The sequence below is a fragment of the Pan troglodytes genome, chromosome 2 (assembly GCF_028858775.2).
Source record: "Pan troglodytes isolate AG18354 chromosome 2, NHGRI_mPanTro3-v2.0_pri, whole genome shotgun sequence".
Taxonomy (NCBI): domain Eukaryota; kingdom Metazoa; phylum Chordata; class Mammalia; order Primates; family Hominidae; genus Pan; species Pan troglodytes.
Window position 1 is genome coordinate 8,771,944 of NC_086015.1, and position 19,366 is coordinate 8,791,309.

General features: G+C 44.6%; 1 protein-coding gene across 1 annotated transcript in view; it reads left to right on the forward strand.

Moving 5' to 3' along the window:
* The window catches only part of ITPR1 (inositol 1,4,5-trisphosphate receptor type 1), a 354,044-nt gene that overhangs the window by 234,775 nt on the left and 99,903 nt on the right, over positions 1-19,366 (forward strand). The window contains exons 43-44 of the mRNA XM_054680363.2: positions 4,880-5,012; positions 6,952-7,142. Of these exons, the coding sequence (XP_054536338.1) occupies positions 4,880-5,012; positions 6,952-7,142 (324 nt within the window). The remainder of the gene's footprint in view (positions 1-4,879; positions 5,013-6,951; positions 7,143-19,366) is intronic.

A 19,366-nucleotide genomic window follows, 5' to 3' on the forward strand; every position in this document is an offset into this window, starting at 1 on the left:
CTTGCCAAACCATTTCTAGAAGATTGTGTATATCCATGAGCATGCTGACAGCACCGATTTTCATGTTGCCCATTTTTGGGAAGATAACCAGACGTCCTGGTGACACAGGCTTCATCCGCATTTCACAAGCAGGACCTTGAGACTCTGGGATGTTCAACATCTTGTCTAAGGTCATGGAGTTCAAAAATGACCTGTCATTATGAAGACTGTCTTGGAACTATGGTCATCGGTGTCTAGGAGAATTTTTCTTTTATTTTTGTGGGTACATAGTAGGTGTATGTATTTATAGGGTACATGAGATGTTTTGACACAGGCACACAATGTGAAATATACACATCATGGAGAATGGGGTATCCATCCCCTCAAGCATTTATCCTTTGAGTTGCAAACAATCCAGTTACACTCTTTAAGTTACTTTAAAATGTACAATTATGTTATTGTTGACTGTAGTCACCCTATTGTGCTATGAAATAGCAGGTCTTGTTCATTTTTTGTAACTATTTTTTTGGTACCCGTTAACCATCCCCACCTGCCCCCTGTCTTGGAGAATTGATGCCTGAGATAAATGGGTAGCCAGATGCACCTGTACTCTGCTCACACACCCAGGCCCCTGCCCTGTCCCACTGCATCCCAAATCCCTTTTGTTTTCTTGCTCTGATAGAGACATCAACTTTGTGATTTCTCAGACTAGGACCAGAGAATAGCTCCAGGAAGTTGGCATTTCATCCGAATTCAGGACATGAGGCTACAGCCCTTCTTCTCCAGCTTCCTGTATCTCCTGCACTTCATGGCCCAAGGCACCTTGCATTCTTGTATTTTCCATCCTTGCCTGCCCTTTAGAATTGTCCTAGGTCCTAGGAGTAGCTGGTAAAGGCACATACCTGTCCCTCATGTCCTGAGCTCTCACAGGACTTGGTACTGAATGCTGCCTATGCCCGTGAACTTTGTAATTAGAAACAGGTTCAAGTTTTGGGGTTTTCTTTTGCCAGATACTAGCTGTGTGATTTTGAGCAAGTTAACCTCCCTGTGCCTCAGTTTCTTCTGCTGTAAAATGGGGGTGACAATGGTCCCTATGCCTTAGGACAGTGAGCTGTGCACATGAAGCCCTTAGCACAGTGGCTGGAATGTGATAAGGGATATTAACTTGTAGATACCTTGTGGAGTGAAACATTGAGGTGATTTTGTAGACAACAAGAGGAGAAGGAAGGTATTTTAAAATCCAGGCGCTACCCTCATGCCGACTAAGGTGTGAGAGGCTCACAGCTCACATGAGAGGGTGATCTTGCCTGAAGCACATGATTTTTAAGTGGCTGGAACCTGGGAAACCGAAAGGTCAGTTCTCTCTCTCCTTTGTGTGTGGCAATGTTAACTCCTTAGTGCCTTGTTCAACACTGGCTCTCTTCCCACGCAGTTCATTCGCTTATTTAGTTCAGTTCATATCAGTGGAACTCATATTGGTAGAGTGACCAGGTAGGAGCTTGGTTTAATTACTCCACATCACTAATCTACCAATTTTCATTGTTTTAATGTGACACTTATTACAAATGACTTTTTCTTTTCTCAGTCTTAGGTAATAATGTGTGGGAATTTCTGACTGAGACAAACATCTGATATTTGTTTGCATACTGTAGGTGTAAACTGCTGGAAAAAAACTGGTATTATTTTTAAAAAGGGTTGCACAGCCAAATGTTAAAGCTGAAGAAGTGACGTTATTTTAGAAGTCTTTTTTTTTTTTTTTTTCCTTCTCTGCAATCAGATTTCTCAGCCTGGTACATTATGAACAGCTTAGTGCTGTTGAGTAATTTATATCAGGATGATTAGGAAAGCTTTTCTCTGCAGATTTTAATTTTTCTTAAATTAAACCGCTGGCTCAAACAGAATTCTCCTTGAACCCAAGTTTTCACATTAGGGATTTGCATAACTTTTAATAATTCTTATCCATTTTCCTTTTCTATCCCCTCTTACCTATAATTCTCAGTCTTTATTCTTTCAAAAAAGGAATGAATCTCATCTTTAAAAAAAACAAAAACAAAAAACCTTGCTCTCTGGTTTTTCTTCCTTGCAGTTTAATTGTGTGTGTGTGTGTGTGTGTGTGTGTGTGTGTGTGTGTGTGTGTGGAGAAGGTGAGACGAATATGTGCCAAAAACCTTATAATTAAAAGCAAAAAAAAAAGTTTGTTGGGTGGAATGTGTGTGTGTGTGTGTGGTTTTTTTCCCCCAGAATGAGCACATTTCATGATATTCTCTTATGGGGGAAAATGTACCATTTGATGCATCAGTTGCTATGGTAACTGCTAGGGTTTTTCTGTTGAAGGAGAGACAAAATGGTAATGTGAGATCCCTTTGTAACTTGAGTTTGGCATCCAGGCTGCATAAATGTGGAGTTCCTGTTGCTGGCGTCCACGTGCTCCTTTCATTACCTCCTGCTTGCTTGATTGCAGACTGACCAGGGTCTTGCTCTTCACCCTCAAAAACACGAAGCGGGGAAGAAAAAAGCCACCACTAGAAATTGAAATTCTAAGCAAGTCACTCTAGCTCCAAGTGGAATCGTGGTACACAGGCTCCAGTTGAGACCCCCTTAAGAAATGTGTGTTTGTTGACTGGTCACAACCATACTGCCTTTCACTTGGCCACTCAACCCTATGCTCTTTCAGATTCCCGTTGCGATGGCTACGTTGGCTGTCTTCCCTGGCTGCGGCTTACGGGTCTCAGCCCAGCCATCTAGTGCTCAAACAATGTTCTCACAGTGCCAAAGGGGATCCAGTGAGAGACTCAGGATGGTCAGCTGCCAATCACTCCTGTTGCTGGAACTCAAAGTCTGTGTCATATTGAAAGAAAATCAAATAGATGCATTATAATATTTAAAAAGGGAAATCATATTTAATCTATCATATTCAACATGGAGACAACCTTTTCTTTCTCTCAATTCTTTCTTCATAGGCTTTCTTGAATGTAGCTTTCAAACTTGTGCTTCTCTTATGAAGTCAGCCTTTTAAATCACTGTGTTCCCAGTGACTTCTTCAGAGAGTGCTGATGTGTTTACACTGGTGCCTGAGACTGGAATACCAGTAAAGTTGTATCTTGTTTCCAGAATGAGGTCTTCTAAGTCATTAAAGCATCTTGCACCGAAACTTTCTTCCCCACCTGTGAGCAGTTTATTTAAAAAGTACTTAAAATATCACCAGTAACTTACCCATTTGAAGCACTCTTGGAATTTTGAATTTACAGTCAGTCCAGTGGGAAATGAGTTTCATGAGCTGATAGAAGTTACCCTCCTTTGCTGAACTATGAAGAGAGACATATTTGTGGGTGGAATGGAGAGAGGAAATTTGGGATTTTTTTGTTTTCTGCACATTCATTTAAAAATCAGTCCCCTCCCGTCTCCCCTGTTTATCCCATCCCAATCTGTCCCTGGAATCTTTAATTAGCAGCATGAATTAACAGAGTAGATAAACCCTTTCTGGGACTTTCCATGGTTTTGATGATTGACAGGAGCCAAGAGTTTCCTGCCTATCTCCTTTCTTCCTTGGTCCCCTACTTCTCCCAGGGTGCCTCACATTTCCCAGGGTCCCCGCTTCAGTCTGCTCCCTCCCATCTTGTTTTGCAAATGCCTCACTTGAAATCTCCAGACCTATTCTCAGAGCTTATTAACAAATCATTTTAAATTCTCCTGACTCATGGTTCAGTTGCAGGTCTCTTCAGAAGAACTCTGGAGTCTCTGTTTTAGAGACCTGCTACATTTCAACACCTTTCCTCTCGGCCAGACTTCTTCTCCCTCACCTCTCTTCATGACGTACCAGAGGAACTCCGTGACTTGCTACTTTGATTCCGGAAAGGAGTCCAGGGAAAATTTATACAGCCTTTGACTTTTAGAACCTTCAGATTAGGAGGTGGTCTTGGGGCCCCTTAGGAGCGCGGGTGAAAGTGTAGAGCTGAGAATGCAGAATGCACGCTGCCTCTGGTTACTGGCTTGCCAGTATCCCCCAGTATTACTGAACAATGGAGGTTTTTTTGGTTAGAGTAATAACAAAGAGTTACTATATCCCTGTTCAGGACTCTTTGATATTTATATTTTTAAAAAATTTTATTACAGAAAGGTTGAAATGTATATAAAAGGAGTCAGAAAGGTTTTGAAACCCCTCATTCATAACTCTGCTTCAACAGCAACTTTCAGCTCATGCCCACTCTTGTCTCACTTATATCCTTCGCTGCTTCCCCTTCTCTCCTGTATTGTTTTAAAGAAGATTCCAGACAAAATGCCATTTTATCTATGTTGGGTTTTTTTTTTATATATTTGATATCTGCCACTCATGCCACTAATTTATTTCCTATAGCATTATGAGGTTTTTGTTGTTGTTTTGGTTTGTCTTTTGTTTTTTTAACCATTTGGCCCATCGACTATTTTTGTAAGAAAGGCTTACTCTTGGCTTATTGTATCATCTTATTCTATTACTCTGATATCTTAATATTTTTTCGGACCTTGGGAATAAACCTTGTGCTTGAAATAACATTTTTATATTGCTATGTGGAAGCTGACCTGTAAGCATTTTCAATTTGTCTTAATTTTATCAACTTACCCCAAAGAGATTTTTGTTTGTTATTGTTAGTTGTCCTTCAAAATTACTGTTCTGTCTTATCATTCTGTGAGAGGGTACTTCAGTCAATATTTTAGATTGCTACCATTTTTTTAAAAACATCTGGTTTTCTGAGAAAATATTGAAGTTAACTTCAGAGTTTCTAAATGCTTCTATGAATAACTTATTTTTTCGCCAAGTGAAACTGGGCCAATTATAACTGAGTACCCCTGTGTGTTTTGAATATTCGTCCCTCAGTGATGCATTAAATGCAGAAGCTGATTTTATTATCCTGTTTGAATTAAGGGTGAGGCGCTCAGGCAAATTCTGGTCAACCGTTACTATGGAAACATCAGACCTTCGGGAAGAAGAGAGAGCCTTACCAGCTTTGGCAATGGCCCACTGTCACCAGGAGGACCGAGCAAGCCCGGGGGAGGAGGTACACTTTGTGGTGTAATTACCTTTGTGTGTGAATCAAGTGTGTTCTATGATAGCTGCATGTTTCCTCCTAACAGGCTGAAATGCTCACAACAGATGAATTTGTGTTGCAAGTGTATTTTTTAGCAACTTGTTTTGTCTTTGGTCTACCATCAAATTGATGTCTAAACATATTTTCCTGCAAACTAGCATTTCCCTGCAACTAGATAGTGGCTAAGCCTTTTGCTCCTCCTTCCCATGCAGTGACCATCTTGGTGATGTTTGAATGATTTGAGGGATTTGATTTTATTGCACTTCGTCTCGTGATTGTTAGGACTCTTGTCTTTCCATAAAATAATGAGGATATTGGCATCCAGGATAGTGAAAGCTGCCATTTATTACACATTTACTGAATGCCAGGGGCTTTCCTAAGTGCATTGCATTCTTTGTCTCATTTTCTCCTCCCAGCTACTCATTATATGATAGGTACAGTCTATCCCAGTTCCACAGAGGAAATGGAAGCTTGTTAGTGGCTGGTCTGTAATTTCAGCCTGGTATATCTAATTCTAATGCCCATGCTGTGTACATCCACAAACTCCTATGGGAGTTTACAAAAAAAACATCCCTGTACAGAAGTGCTTACTTTAAATCAGTTTAAGCACAATTACAGGTAAAAGATACAAAAACATGGAACTCAAAGGTGGGTCTTACCTAGTTTGTGTTTTTAGGCAGTGCTCAAAGCACAGATGTGAGTTGCCTGATTTCCTGTCTTATGGTGATGACTGTGGGGCAGCTTCAGATCCTTGGTGGGTTCCATGTATAGCACAGAAATACTCAGTGTACGCTTAATTTGTCCTAGCACGTGCTAAGGAGGAAGCCTGGACTTCTCACTAAATGAAAACTGGAAGCATAGCTGCCCAGTTCATGGAGCTATGCTGGCTTCAGTGAAGATGCAGTTCTCAAGGCATCCTAGAGATGAGAACTTGGCCTTTCAAATCCAAAAATCAATGCAGAGGTTCTTCACATAATCTCTCAAAACCATTCTCTTTACTTTCTGTAGTGAGGTCATTTAACAATTATGTGAAGCCCTTGGGGAGGCATCATGACAGGGATTTGGAAATGCAAGACAGACTCTGCTCTGAGAAGCTGTAGCAGAGAGAATGTGCAGCCCAATTTCTACCTTGTGCTATAGATATAAGGACAAGTCAAGGACAAGCAGCATAAAGGAGGTGACATTGGAATTGAGTTCTGCACGAAAGGACAGATAGACAATTTTCTGCTTTTTGAAGCTGATCAGCCCATTTCTCCATGTGCGTTCAGGGTTTAGTCATTGCCAATAGTAATACAAGGCAAGTCCTTAAATATGTACCTTCCAAACACAGTCAGAATCCATTCTAAATGGCATAGGTCTTCTTAAGTATATTCATCTCCCCCATCCCCAGCTCTTGGCTCCACGCCAAGCAGTGAGCAAACATTTGTTGAATGAATAAACAGATAAATTATGTAAAAGAGTAAGTTGGGGATTAGAGTGGGCTTGTTAAAAAGAGAGCTAAAGTGATCATTATAGGCTAAGCTTCCTTGAGAGTGTTCTAAGAAGTGTTTGACTTTGGTTTGTTTCTGAAACCAGTTCTGAACTCTGCCACAAGTAATTGTGTTTTAATGTAAGGGAGAGTCTTTGCTGGCTGGCTTTAGGTCCCTTGCTGGAAATGTATCATTCTTTTTTCATCTTACCTGTCTGAATTCAAACACCATCTCTGCTGCTGACAAGCTGGGTGTCCTTAGGGAAAGCACCTTCATCGCTCTGTGTTAATAATCAGTATTTTCCTTGTGGGATTGAAAGGGTTAAAAGAGATGAACATGGGTAAAGCATTTAGTGCATAAAGTGTTGGTGCGTAGTAAGTATGCAGCAAACATTAGCTGTTCTGATTGTGCTTAGTAAAAACAATATTCCATCTTCTTAGGGGGAGGTTCCGGATCCAGCTCTATGAGCAGGGGTGAGATGAGTCTGGCCGAGGTTCAGTGTCACCTTGACAAGGAGGGGGCTTCCAATCTAGTTATCGACCTCATCATGAACGCATCCAGTGACCGAGTGTTCCATGAAAGCATTCTCCTGGCCATTGCCCTTCTGGAAGGAGGCAACACCACCATCCAGGTAGGAAGGCAGCTTGGCTACTGGTATGGCATCCCTGCTGAGCAGGAGGAGAGTCTGTTCTGGGAGCCAGATGTCTGGGTGGTACCAAGGCTTGTTTGAGAGACAGCTCATTCTGAGGGCACAAAATTCTGTTTTGAAAAATGAATTCTGCTAGTATCCTGCTGTGATCATTTGGTCATAAATCAGACTTGGTTCCAGAACATGAGTTACATTTGAAAACTGATAAAACGCTGAGAATATGCAAAGGAAACTGGCCTAAGATCTAGCACATAGTGGGCACTCCATAAATGTTTGTTGAATAAGTAAATGATTGCATGAAGTTTATTTACAGTTTTTATCCAAGATTGTAGGGGATCTCATCACAAGATGACCAAAAGAGTTTGAACTGTGTGTGCTATTTAGAAGATTTAACTTTTATGTATCTATAGATACCACAGCTGTTGCTTCTGATAAATTTACCTACCTTTTAACTGAAAGTTTAATAAAGCCAAATCGATTTGAAATACTAGAGATACCAGGCTATGTTAGTCAGAAATGAATAGATGACTTTTTGAAAGGTAGGTATGATATATATTTAAAAATAATAATAAAAACTCAAATTCTATTTCTAGTTCACTTTTTATAGATGTCCTTAAAAAACAATTTTCATGATTTTTTCTTCCACAACAGTCATCTTAGAACGTGAATTTTAATAATACATAAATAACATAACTTTTATATATGATCCCTTTAAATATTTTTAATACCTCCTTTACGCACTCTTCCTTCTTTGTTAGCTCTCTGAGTAAGAGTTTTTTTTGGACGTGTATCTATGTACAGACTTGTGTACACATACACACACATATATATTTTGATAAAAGCTTTATTGAGATATAATCCACATACCGTAAAATTCACCCTGATGTATATATTTGACCTGACATATTCTTGGCCTTGAATTGAAATTCAGAGTCTCGGTTAATGAAGTCTTGGTTCTTTGTGCAACTTTGAAAAGGGCGTTTCTTCCTGTGAGTCACTGTGCCCCGGGCCAGGGTGCCTGGCTTGGCAGGTGCAGCACAGGTGAGATTTCAGTCCCTGCTTGCTCCTCCAGCCAGCACCCTTGTGCCTTGGCACAACCTGTGCAGCCAACTGCGGTGGCCCTTTTCTTTCGCCTTCCAATCCCCGCTTCCCCCAACGTACACTTTTGAAGTTCATTGTCACGTGTTGCGCCAGGTTGGGATTTGGGACAATGAGTGAGGCACCTGGGCCAGTGGCAAGGCCCACTGCTTGTCTAAGTTGTCACGTGGGCACGAGTCGTACACGTTGGGATTGCTTTTTATTTTGTCATGTGTGTGTGGGTGGGTCCTGCAGTCCTTCTCATCAATGGAATGTTGCCCAGCCACTGCTGTGTTCTGGGCTCCTGTGTTGGGAGGAAGCAGAGCTGAAATGCTCCTTGTCTTAGAACCACATGATTTCCTGTGATTAGAGCAGTTGAACTGAATAGTCATTGAGTCCTTTCTGCGTATGTGCTGCTATACCAGGGGCGATGATGGGGCAGTGGTTTCCAGACATGGGAGCCAGTTCGTCTGTGAGAATTTTCTCCAGGCATAGTCAAGTGTGGAAAATGAGGACAATGTGGTGAATTTTTCATAAACCAATGGATTCAGTTTGAAGACCTGGCCATTATTTTCTGAGATTATATCTCTCCAGTCTTTATTCTTAGCCACAGTGTCTTCTTCAATGAAATGGTGTTGATTATGGATGATAGATTTTTTTTTTCTGTTGGCCAAATTAGAAGTTGGAAACCCTAGGTTGTTATTCCTTCCCTTCCCCAAATTTTAAAGCTTTACCAGTTTGAGAAATCCCAGAATCTCAGTCCTCAAGAAATTGAACCTCTAACAAGGATACGTGGATGTGCACATAGGATGCTATGTCTCAAGGATGACATTTAGTGCCCTCCAAGAAGTAGAAGTGATGCCGGGGAACCACCAAGGAAGAAGGACCAGCATCTCTCTGGGGAGTCTGCAGACGGTCTGTGGATGAAATGGGCTTTCAAGGATGGACATGGGACTGAAAGGGGGAAATTGGGCATGGACCTGGGGCATAAGGAATCTTTGTCATATTCCATGGTAGAGAGGGCCCAGAGGTGTGAGAGCAGCAGTTGGGTTTCCAGAACAGCGGTTGGGTCTTTCAGACCGAGGAGTGCTATGTAGAAGTGAAGGGCCTTGGATGGGGGTTGGGGTTCACATGTAGGAGCAGTGCAGCCCTCCAAGGGGCTTTGGAGCTGTAACGGAGGACTATACACCTGGCAGTAGAGGACAGGTAAACTGAGGAAAGCAGGGTCCCAAGGAGGCAGTCTAAGAATTAAAAAGTTAATGGGCAGTAATTTGTGGAAGAGCTGATGAGAACCTGAACTTAAATCTCTGATAAAAGAGTTCATATCTTGGGAGAGGATATTTTCTCATAATGGCACAAGAGAGCTCTCTGGGTGCTGGAAACATATTCGACCTCTTTGTTTGGGTGGTGGTTACATGACTGTGCACATGTTTAAAACTCCGTGATCATATCCTTTGCTGGGACACGGATGGAGCTGGAGACCATTATCCTTAGCAAAATAACACAAGAACAGAAAATCAAATACCGCATGTTCTCAGTTATAAGTGGGAGCTAAGTGATAGGAACACGTGGACACTTATAGGGGGAACGACACCCACTGGGGCTTTTCGGAAGGTGGAGGTCGGGAGGAGGGAGAGGATGGAAAAATAACTAATGGGTACTAGGTTTAATACCAGAGTGGTGAAGCAATCTATATGATAAACCCCAGTGACACAAGCTTACCTATGTAACCTGCAATTGCAACCCTGAATTTAAAATAAAAGTTTAAAAAAGAAAAAAAAACAACAACTCAGTAAGCCATATGCTTAAAATTGGTGTGCTTTACTGTACCTATGTTATATGTCAATCAACAAATAAAAGAAATGAGGGCAGGGAATGAGACTCTGAACCTTGCTGGGACTAAAGGGGTGGGGGTGAGGGACAGGATATCACAAACAGAGACCCTGTCACTCCTTGCCCCAGGCCCAGGCCTGGACCTGCTGATACTTGGTAAATGTTGGCTGAAATGGCATCTGATTAGACGTGGAAGAGAAGTCAGAGGCCCCATTCGGTTCTGGGCTTGGCATCGGGATGACCAGGTGCACAAAGGCACCATTAATTAAGGACCAACAATGAAGTATAGTGGCTGGTGGGGCTGAGGGCCGCCAGCACTGAGGCTCCTGGGGAGACGATGTCTGTGGCTCTGGTGAGATGCCATGTTTTTCACGGAGCACCCTGATGGTGACGGCCAGGCACACAGAAGCTGTTTTTCCTTCAAGTTCTTTATCTTGTAAGGTCATTATGAATATTAGTTTCATGTTTTCACACATTTATTACTCATACACCCAGGCTGTAGATGAAATGCCATGATGGAGTTACCACAGTTCAGCCACGTGTGGAGCAGGGATGTTTTCTCCTGGGGGAACTCAGGGGTGGTGTGGGGGCCTGTGGACCCATGCCAGGATGGAAGGGTGCGGGTTTGGCCGCACGCACATGCTGTTTTCTCCTCCCCGCTTCTGTGACCCCTGGGGGGCCCAGTCTAACCCAGTGTCTCACAGGAGGCCGATGGTTCCAGGAAAAGGCCTTCTAGCCTAGACTTGACTTGTCAGAGCCCCTTGGCCCCAAGCTTCTCTTTCTCTGGAGAAAATGATGTGGAACTAGGGTTGTGTCTGGGGCCAGTTAAGGACAGGAACCTTGAAGCCCCAGGGGGAGTGATTCAGAGTTTCGTCTTGCTGTTGAGAAGTTGGTTCAGAGTAGTAAGTGGCCAGCTGGGAAGTGAGCCTGACTTGGGCTAAGACCACAATGTGGCAATTAATGATTGCTGAGATGCTTTGCTCCACTGAAGACATGGTGGGTTCTTGCCGGAGCTGGTGGAGCACGGTCACTTCCTGTTCGGTGCACCATGGAGGGTCTCAGGAAGGGAAATGGGTCTGTGGTCAGCTGGCCTTCTTGAGATCCATGTTTCCTGATGACAGGTGGTAGAAAAGGGAGTTGCAGGGAAGCAGGCAGGCCTACACAGTTCCGGAAATGTATACAGTCTGCCCTCTGTGTTTGTCGGTTCTGCATCTGTGGATTCAACCAACTGCAGATTTAAAATATTTAGGGAAGGCTGGGCACAGTGGCTCAAGGAAACAGAAACTCAAGGAGGTTATGACTTACTCAGAGTTCCAGAGCTGGACAAAACCCATGATAAAATATCCTGTACCTCTTGTCCGTCCCACCTCCACCTGTAGTTATCTGTCACTGAATAACCACCTAAAAATTTAATAGCCTAAAGTGATGGCCATTTTGGTGCCTAGCATGATTCTGTGAGCTTGGGCTCAGCTGGGTGGTTCTTTTGCTCTGTGTGATCTTGGCTGAGTCTGCAACCATCAGGGGGTTGACTGGTCTTAGAACAGCTTACGTGGTCACTCATATGACTGTGGCCATTGGTGCTGGTCCTTTGCTGAGAGCTCAGCTGGGGGTACTGCTTGGAGTGCCTTGGTTCTCTTTGTGGTTTGGGCTTCTTAGAACATGGTGACTGGGTTCTGAGAAACAGTGTTTCAAGAAGCAGGAAGTGGAAGCTACTAGCCTTTTCAAAGCCTGGGTTTAGAATTCCTAGAATATCACTTCTATCATATTCTATTGGTCAAAGCCAGACATGAGGCCAGCCCCATTTCAAAGGCGGGGAGAAAAACTCCACCTCTTATTGTGAGGAGGGTATATGTATAAAAAGAGAGAATTGTTGGGGACCACCTTTGGGGACTGGCTTCCTCACCACCACCCCCATTATAATCGATTGAGCACCTACCATGGGTCAGCCAGGCCCCCAAGCTGGATGCTACAGCTGCAGGAAAGGGAGACACCATTGTCTCTGCAGTTGAGGAGTTTGGATCTCCCTGGATACTAAATCCCTTCTTTGCAAAAGTGTTGACTCTTGTCTTTCTCCTTTTGGATGTTGTAAGAAAATTCAGTCCTGCCTTAGGATAAGCTCACTGGGAATCACAGCACTCCAGAAATTCTAGATTTCATTGTCCAGACCCTAGAGGATTCAATTTATGGGAATCCACAAATAATGACATACAGTGCTTGCTAGGCACTCTCATGGAGGGTTTGCTCCCTTATTATGAAACCCTGTCATCCATCACATCATCACCTAAAGCCCTGAAATGCCTGGAAGCCAAATACAGGTTACTTCCCAGTCTGGCATAATGGACTCCCAGGGGTGGTGTCCCCAAGTCTCCCAGCATCTTTTCTTCCTGCCCCGGCTCCTGTGATGGTGATAACATCTGAGGGTAGATCGTGACTCCCAGACTTCTCCTACCTGGCTGCCATCAGAGCAGGCTTCACATTGAACCCTCCGCTTATGGGAACAAGGAGACAGTACCACAGCCCATGGATTTTCCAGAAACGGGTGACACATTGTCAGGTGACAGGATCACGCTTGTCTTGAAGAGAACTTCCGGCTTTTTCTCCCCACTCTGGTGCCACCCGCTTCCTGTCAGCCCCCAGAAGAAATATTTCCTTGTGGCTTGATGTTTTGTAGCAAGTGGGAAACTATAAAATAAGCATTTGCTTATGAATTAATTTTTGGCACACATGGGGCTCAGCAGGGCTCACGGCACTTTCATATCCGTCCTTCGAGTCCTTGCCAATTTCTATGTTCCTTCCTCCTAAGATGTTCCCACCGGCGCCTGGGGGAAGTTCCCTTCGCTTCCTCTTCCTTACAGAAGGACAGGGGCTGTCCTTACCTGGAATGAAGAGGAGGACAGGCTATCTTTGGACATACCTCGTTTTTTATTTTTGTTTTTTTTAAGCCAATACAGATGTTTTGGGATATATATGCTGACATGACCATAGAGAACCTCCTAGCACATTATGGGGATAGATAGTTAAACATTTTTTTGGACAAATTGCTTCTGGTTTCAGAAGCACCGGGAATTTCATGTATCAAATGGCTGCCCACGTCTATTCCTATGCCAAAGTCTAGTCTACAGACACACCCGAAAAGGGTTTTCTTTTCTGCACGTAAGCAGCTAGAGATGGAAAATGTGAGAAGTGCTCCGTCAGGAAACTGGCCTGCAAATTCAGCAGAGAGAGTGATCCCTGGTTCATGAGGCCTTTCCTACACCACACTCTTTTTTTTTTTGAGGTTGGCTTAAGAAATCAGCCCAAGAACCAGTGTTAGATAGGAAATCTCACATCCCTTCCGGAAGTCACCAACACAGTGTGGGAGGGACACGTTGGTTGGGCTATCTCTGACCCCAGTTAGCAAAGAGATGAGGGCGGAAAGGGCAATTTGATTTGCCTCTGCTGGAAATGGAAGGCCAGTTTGTGAGGAAGATCAGCCTTGGTTTGACAGGGCAGTCACCCTGAGGAGGAGGAAAAGATTGGTGTGTGAGCAAGTTACGTAAATGGGTGTTGTTTTTGGCAGGGAAGTCAGGAATGAGTCACTTCTGAGCGGTGTTTTCTAACCTCAGGTTTTATCCATGTGGGAAAGGAGTGAAGCCAGCAGTGGAGTCAGGGCAGCTCTCCTCCTGCACGTGGGGGTTCGAGAGCTGTTGGCATTAAAGAAAGAGGGAGGCAGTGACTTGTCCCCAGCAGGCGTCCCCAGAGACACTGCCCTTCTGCGGAAGCTGTGAGGGGTCAGCAAAGCTGCCCCAGGTTGGCTCAAGGACCAGCTTGGCTCCTTTGAGAAATGGTGGCATAAAGGTTAGGGACTCAGGGGGGACCCCCTGGAAGGAGAGAGCCTATCACCTGCGGGCCTCCAGACCACAATATTTGTGCTGGAATTCCAGCTCTGCCCCTGCCAGCCTTGAGTGACCTTGGGGTTTGTCAGGGCCACTTTGAAACTCAGTTTCCTCATCTGCAAAATGAGGGTTGGAAAAGCCTAGTCCCTTCCTTATGGAGTTACCAAGAACATGAGGGTAAAGTGTGTGGTCCGGTAGACATGTGGAGCTGCTGCCAGGGCTGCTGATTTTGTGGTGTGGGTACAGCCTGGGCTCAAGCCCTGCCTCCTATATGCCCACCTCAGGACTCCTGGCGAAGTCCACCTCACTCATCCCACTGGTTCCTGACTTGGAGAATAGGATGGTGACAGTTCCCACCTCAGAGAACTCCTGAGATGTTTTCACAGACTATTTATAGAAAGCACCTCACGTGGCATCTGGCCAATACAAAGATCTCAAGATGATGTGGTTCTTATTTTTATTTGTTCATATATATTTTTAAGAGATAGGGTCTTGCTATGTTGCTGAGGCTAGACTTGAACTCCTGGGCTCAAGCATTCCTCCTCCCTCAGCCTCCTGAGTAGCTGGGACTATAGGTGCTGACCACCATGCTCGGTTCTAATTAATAATATTTTTATTTATTTTAAATAAATGCTGTATTTTGTGAAATTTGTTTTCTGTCTAAAATCCTACTTCTGATATTTTCTATTTTTGCATAGTGGTTTATCATCCAGCGGGCCTGGGGGACGCTCTGTTTTATGTTATTTTCACACTCAGTTGACCCAAGTCCTTCTGACTGTATATTAAAAATGATTTTAGAACTCCAGGACATTGGGAAATTTCATTGCCTTGGGTACAGGTTATTTAGGTTGGTGCAAAAGTAATTGCAGTTTTTGCCACTAATAGTAATGAGAGACATTCTGGGATGAAGCAGAAAGAAAAACAGCAATCTAGTCACTTCTTTGTGGTTTGAAGTGCTCCCTGGCCCAGGCCATTGTCTTGTCTGTCCTTTTTTCCTTTCCTTTCTTTCCCTCCTTCTCTTCCTTTCCTCCTACTTTATCTGCCTTTGACCTGAACACCTCACACCCTTCTTCACCATTCCCAGGAAACTGGACTGTTATTGAACAGGAGTCCTTGAGGATTATTGGTCTGAATCCAGGTCTTAAGGAAGAAGCTCAAAATTCAAAAGTCGTTACATTCTTAGGCATATCAGACTTGAGTGAGCCCTCCTGCAGAAGAAGATGGCAGTTCCCACAACTCTGCCCTGGTCATCCTTAGCGCAGCTCTCTGAGTGACGGCAGACAGTAGGTAATGCATGCACCTACTGGCATTCGGTTTCCCAGTTCGGGGCAAGAAATTACTGCAAGAATTGTCAGCATCATTCATCTGTGAGTCCTTCCAGGTTGGTTATAAAAGGCACAATCCCTGTGAGGTGGTCGCAGGGGAGAATGTGCATCCTGGTTCATGCTTCCAGAGGAGCTGGAGACCCAGCGTGATTTTTCTTCTTTCCTGAGTAGCAGAGCCAACAATATGGGCAGAAGTGGACAGTTACATACATCTGCTTGTCTGGCCTTCCATGAGAGGACTACAGTTGTTGAGGGGGAAGGCGGAGGGGAAGAACTTTGGAAGCAGAATGTTAATCTCCTTCCTTTCTGCGAAACCTAGAAGCAGGAATTTGTTTCTTGTTCGTTTGTCTGTTTGTTCGTTTGAGATGGAGTCTCACTATGTCGCCCAAGCTGGAGTGCAGTGGCGCGATCTCAGCTCACTGCAACCTCCGCCTCATGGGTTCAAGCAATTCTCCTGTCTCAGCCTCCTGAGTAGCTGGGACTACAGGTGCCCACCCCCACGCCCAGCTAATTTTTTGTATTTTTAGTAGAGATGGGGTTTCTACATGTTGGCCAGGCTGGTCTTGAGCTCCAGACGTCAAGTGATCCGCCCGCCTCAGCCTCCCAAAGTGCTGGGATTACAGGCGTGAGCCACCACGCCGGCTAGGAATTTGTTTCTAAGAGGAGATGTCTTCAGAGAGAACCTCAGGTTTTCCACGGTCTCTAAAATTTTACTAAAAGTGCAGAGAAAAATGACAGAGAAGACCTGGAAATTTTTGTAAAGTGAGGCATCAATTCATTTTATCCCACTGAATCCTCAACAGGTCCAGATATTCCTTATTTCTTTCTCTTCCTTCTGGTCTAGCAAGAGGTCTGTGCTCTTCCTAACTTTCTTTAGTGACTTCCGAGTGTGAGATGCCTCTTGGGAACTGCCAGGCAGAGGATTGGTCAGTCCTCCTCTGGAGGGTCAGGGATTAGTAAATGGTAGCCCACGGGAAAAATCCAGACAGTTGCCTGTGTTTGTAGATAAAGTTTTATTGGTGCATAGCTGCAGTTTTTCCTCTGGGATTGTCCTAACTGCTTTCCTGCTTCAAGGGCAGAGTTGAGTAGTTGTGACAGAGAGCTGCGATGACCCTCAGCGTGTGAAATGTTTACCATTTGGCCCTTTGGAAAAATGTTTGCTGACCCTAGGGTTTGTTTAATCTTTACTATGTAGATGTTAAACTGGCTATGGGAAAGAACCACAGTATTTCCCCTTTGTTCTGTGCTCCTCATCCCCTGGTATGGCAATTTTTAAGTAAATATTCACCAGATGAGCAATATCCTAAGTCCCAAGATATGTTGGCCACTTACTCAGCTAATAAATGGGAATTCAGGGAAACAGGCTGGGGCCTCCCTCCCTCCCTTCCTCCCTCTCTGTCTCCCTCCCTCCTTCCTTCCTTTCTTCCTTCCCTCCCTCCCTCCTTCCTTCCTTCGTTCCCCTCTTTCCCTCCTTCTCTCCTTCTCTTTCCTTCCTTCCTTCCTCCTTCCCTTTCTTTTCTTCTTTTTCTCTTTCTTTTCCTTTCTCTTTCTTTTGTTTTCTTTCTTTCTCTCTCTCACTGTCTTTGTTTTTCTTTCCCTCCTTCCCTCCCTCCCTCTCTTCCTCCCTCCCTTCTTTCCTTCCCTTCCTTTCCCTTTTTCCTTCATTTTTTTCTTTCTTTTCTTTCTTCCTTTTGGTGGGGGCAGACAGGGTTGTTTTTTAAAAGACGTTTTCTTTCCTAGAGTCATCTCTGCTTTCCCCACATAGCCTCTGCCAGGATGTACTCCATCACCCCAGTTTACTACCTTTCAACACAGATTCGGGAGGCAGACAAAGCAGGACATTCCTTAGGAAATTGTATATGTAGCCTGAGAGTCCAGACACCTGCGATTACAGACTTTTGATCTGTGAGCCCCCTCTGACCGTCCTACCCCAAAGCATCATGTTTTCAGGTTAGTCACTCCCTTATGGCTTAATGCTGTGCTATTTCTGTGCCTCCTACAAACGTTTTCCTAGTGGTAAACACAGGGACTTCTCAGGGCATATACGGTTGACCTTAAAACATCTGAAATGTTTTAAGGCCCCATCTCCAGCCTGTTTGCCTTCTTTTTCTACCGATCCCCTTGGGTAATCTCATCTACTGCCCAGGCCTCCAGCAGCCATTTATGCCAACACCTCCCAAAGATACAGCTCTCGGTCCCACCTCTCTGCCGATTTCTAGATTTCTGCTGAAATCCCTGATGGGCATCTCCACTTGTGTTAGCTATAAGTTAGCAGGACCCCATGACGCTGTCATCTCCCTTCCTCCATTCTATTTGCCCTCTCGTGTTCCATAGCTTTGTCAGTGGACTCACCACCAGCCAAGGATACCCAAGCTAGAAGCTTTGCAGTCATCAGACTTCTTTTTCTCTTGCTTTTCTCCAGGAACTAATCTGTGCCCACTCTACCTCCTGGGAGTTTAACCATTGTTAGGACTTACAATGAGCCAGATAGTTGGCACTGTGAATTCAGAGTGGCCCAGCTGGGAATGGAGGAGCAGCGGTTTGAAACTAGGCACTGTTACTTCAGGATTCATATTCTTGACCACCAGGCTTGACCGCCTGCCAGCATAGGGCTGCTGAGATCTGCACCTGTCAGCCTTTTTGCCTGGATAACTGAGATAGCCTTTTAGTGGCCTCCTGCCTCTGGGCATTTCTCTCTTCCACGCGGTTGTCAGTGATGCCCCCCAAATGGAACCCTCACTACCTGCTTCCCCATCTGAACAGCCTTCTGTGGAGTATGGAGCCCATGGCCACCCTGATGGAACCCATCAGTGCCTCACGTGGTCTGGCCCCACTGGGGTTTCTCCACTCACTCCCCTACGCTTATTGTCCTGCAGCTGCAACTCATGCCTGCCAATCCCCAGCGGGGCCATGAACTCAGATGCCTTTGCTTCATGTGGGACGTGCCCTCATTCCCTTTGGCAGGCTCCCCAAGCCCTGATTGAAATGTCTCCTACTCTAGAAACTTCCTCTTGATCCCCTGAGGCAGAGATAATGGGTTGTGCTTCATTTACTGTAGTAATGACCACACTTCAACTGGAGCTTGACTGTAAGACCCGAGGGGGCAGAGACCAAGTCTGTCTTCACTCTGAGTCCCCTCGAGGAGCCTCCACATGTGCTGGATGAAAGGTCCTCAGTGTGTACATGATGAATCAGTGTGGATACTCCTACTGTATAAAGTATTCTGAGAATTCACTGAGATAATATGTGGAAGGCACTCAGCTCAGCATGGAGCTTTTCACACATCGTAACAGCTCATCCAAAGCAACTCTGCTTACTGTTTGGTTGTTTATCTTCCCTCACCCACTAACTCGCCCAAGGGTGCACTTTCTTCCGGGGTCAAGTCTCCATCTGACTCCCCAGCACTCAGACTGTAAATGTAGAGATAGAAGTTCTGACCCAATGTGGCCACCGTGTTACTTTAGCTTTCTTAACCATTTCTGAATAGAAACATGAGGATGTGAAATGTGAACTTGTGTTGTTGATGGTTATTGCCATTTTAAAGGGGACCTTCTTTAGGTGTGGGAGGGAGTTGATCTGAGCCCATGGGAAATACATGTCAACTTGGAGAAATAGCCTTATGATGGCAGCAGTCCTCTTTTCTTCTTATTTGTAATAATGAGGGACAGTAGTGGTAACAAGTGCTCACGTACCACGGGCTAGCCAGGCGCCCTCACTGCATGGTCTCATCCATCTTCCTGGGGCGCCTATGTAGTAGGTACTGTTTTGATCCCTTTCTGCTAATGAGGAAATAGAGGATCCGAGAGGTCAGGTTATATGCTCAGAGTCACAGAGCCAGCTGGTAGTTGTGCCAGGGTTTGTTTTCTGCCAGAACGTGAGTTTGTAACCTCTCTACCATGCCGCCTCCTTACTCCACCAATTTTCCAGGCACAGACATGGCCGCTTCAAGGACTTTGTGTCTGTTTGCCAGGCAGTTTGGAAGTTGTGGCTCCACATTTTGTTTTCTTTGGTAGTGGAGTCTTTGTGGGAGACACTGTGCCCTCCTGATAATCAGAAGGCAGCTCGAGTGGTCAGTGTATTTGCTTTGTTTATAAGG